Here is a 2,911-nt window from a genome sequence, read left to right on the forward strand (position 1 = left end):
GGCTCATTCAATATTAAAAACTCTGCTGAAATGCTACTGAGCATCAGCAGATACACACAGAAATACAAATATGTCTCATTTATCTTTCCCCAAATGAGTTTCTGTGATGATCTAAACCATTTCAAGTTCTCCTTGATTTCTGAGGGTCCTGGGCATGTGTTCTGAAGTGATGGGCAGGAAAGCTTGCATGTGCATAACATTTTTGAGCTGTGAATTGACAAACTTCATGATAACTGGCATGTGACAAAGCCTTTTCTCTTTTTCCCAAACAGCTAATATGCCAGAGGATTATCCAGATCAGTTTGATGAGGTAGTGGACTTTATTCAAGCCACTATTAAAAGACTGAGGAGGTCACCAGATAAACAGACTCCAATTTTTTCTAGACGGGAGAGAAATCGTCAAAATGCAGCCACAAACATAGAGAATTCCAACAAAAAAGGAAGGAGGAATCAAAAGGGCAAAAATCGAGGATGTGTCTTAACAGAAATACATTTAAATGTGACCGACTTGGATTTGGGATATGAAACCAAAGAAGAGCTAATTTTCCGGTATTGCAGTGGATCTTGTGATGCAGCTGAGACCACCTATGACAAAATTTTAAAAAACTTAACCAAAAAGAAAAAACTGGTCACTGACAAAGTGAGGCAAGCCTGTTGCAGACCCACAGCCTTTGATGATGACCTGTCCTTTTTGGATGATAACCTGGTTTACCACATACTGAAAAAACATTCCGCGAAAAGGTGTGGATGTGTCTGACAACTGCGTGCCAAGGCAGCACCAGTTTTCCATTCCTGCTACGCTGCACAGAGAGGGACCAAGGTTCCCAGGGAAGTGTCTGCTCCAAGTGGAGGAAAAAGGACCAAGAACACAGAATGAGGAGCCATTGATAGCCTGGGGATAAGGAGGAATGCGGCGGAGTAGGAGGATGGAGACTTCTGACGTCCTATGGGGATTTAGATAAAAGCTCAGGTGGAGATGACGATGGATGGATTATGTGCACGCTACCTTTCCTGTTTGACTCAGTCCACCATCAGTGAGACTCAATCCATGAGGAACGTGCTTAAAAACACAACCCTGCCATACCACGCTGTCTTGTAGTTATGCCATGATATACCAGTTATACCAAGAAGCTTAGCTAAGAAGTAGCTTAGGAGTACCTTACTAATCCCCTGTGCCCTCAGCTCTACTGAAAGACACATTGTGCTACTGCTCATTGGAGGGCAGTTCCTGAGTGCTTAGGACAACTCCTAAGCGATAAGATTACCCTTGTAAGTAAGATGATATTGGGCAAATATCAAAATGACCAGGCTCAAGTTCTTATGAAGCAAAACAGTTCTGCTCACTGGCTAAGTTTGGTTATTTCCATCTTGTGTTTCTTCAAAATGAGTGGAGGATTTTGTTCTTCTGCTACCTGTGAAAACAAGTTGAGTTTTTAAGCACTTCCTAGTATAGTAAGAGAAATAACAAGCCCAGCCTACACAAAATGCGTTTCTTTAGGTTTACAAAGGACTAACGTCACTTGCATAACTACATTTCTATTTGGTCATTGTGATTGAGAGAGACTACTTGATGCAATGCATCCCTTCAGAGTCCTAAGTATACAGAAGATATTTATTGAGATTAAGTTATTGTTATTTATTACAGTTCAGTAATGAGTCTCCTTATTTATTAAAGTGTCTTTCAAAGGTGCCAAAGTAGATGGCGCTTGGGGATATAGAGAGACAAAGACGTTGGGAACAACGGTCCATGCTTATGATTGAAAGTGTTAACTTGAATGCAAAAAATCACTTACTTTACCTTTTTTTCTTTTAAACAAAATCTTGATTATGTTCACAAAAGGTAGTGCTGAAGCCTGCAGCCCTTATTCCTGTCAGTAAGCCTTTTGAAAATTACTACAGTCACATGCGCAGGAGCAGCAATGGCTCTGGATGAGTGAGGGTCACAGGATTTGGCTCAACATTAGCAATTTGTTAGAAAAACTAATTTTAGTCATATTTTAAATGTAGCCACATTTTTTTTCTCACACTTTATGCCAACTGACCTCATATAACTATTGACAAATGGAAAATAATCACATTTAGCCTTATAATTTCTAGTATATTTATTTAAGCTTTTCCTTCCGTACTTCCATATAGAAGAGGCTAAATCCCTCTTACTAGTTAGCCCTGGATTTAATATAGCCTGCAAGTAAACAGTTGTGTTAAATAACCAGAATGTTTTGTATAATTTGCTGAAACATTACAGGATCATACCCATGCAGCAGAACAGCCAGAGTTTCCTTAGGAGGAGGGAGGTTTGACAGCAAAGGTGTTTGTATGTGACCGCTGACACAAGCTCTCATTCTGGAGACATTTTTCCCAAAGGAGCAGGAGTGCAGGTCACTAGACATACCTGACAACCAGTGAAGCATCAACTCCCACAAAAGTGACATGAAAAAAAAAATCCTTATTGAAAACCATGGTTCAACCTTTTATCTCATGCATGTAATGGCTCTCCATGCTCATTTTGCCCTGGGCCCCTTGGGGCACTGAAGAAGGGTCTAGAGGTCAAAAAAGTCCAGAACAGGCATAGAAAGATGTACCAGGTGCTTGGCAGGTAATTCACGCCCGCCTTCCGCAGCTTTCCTGGGTGGAGGGAGACAGCCCTGGAGAGCCAGCCCGGGTGTGCTCTCGGTGCCACGGGGACGCCGTGCCCCCAGGCTGCTCGGGGTGGTGACACCACGGCGGTGGCACCGCGAGGGCACGGTGCCCGCCAGGCGGAGGGGCAGCTCACCAGCCACAGCGCCCAGAGCTGTGCTTTCCCTGCCCCAGCTGACATCTTCTGTGCAGCTTGAAGAGGCTGCCACCAGAGCAAATCTCTATGTTCAAAATACAAAAGGGTAAAGTTTGTGATTTTTTTTTTAGGTTTGTT

The 2,911-nt window shown here is 42.7% G+C and overlaps 1 protein-coding gene across 1 annotated transcript; it reads left to right on the top strand.

Annotated features, from left to right (window-relative positions):
- The first annotated feature begins 107 nt into the window (after positions 1-107).
- Positions 108-2,652, top strand: GDNF (glial cell derived neurotrophic factor). The gene has a single exon (XM_079330663.1). The coding sequence runs from the start codon at positions 278-280 to the stop codon at positions 755-757; it is 480 nt and encodes a 159-aa protein (XP_079186789.1). The 5' UTR covers positions 108-277; the 3' UTR covers positions 758-2,652.
- Positions 2,653-2,911: the final 259 nt, after the last annotated feature.

This window comes from Erithacus rubecula (assembly GCF_903797595.1).
Source record: "Erithacus rubecula genome assembly, chromosome: Z".
NCBI lineage: Eukaryota > Metazoa > Chordata > Aves > Passeriformes > Muscicapidae > Erithacus > Erithacus rubecula.

Excerpts from the sequence above, each read along its gene's own strand:
- GDNF (XM_079330663.1), top strand. The coding sequence starts at position 278 with ATGCCAGAGGATTATCCAGATCAGTTTGATGAGGTAGTGGACTTTATT.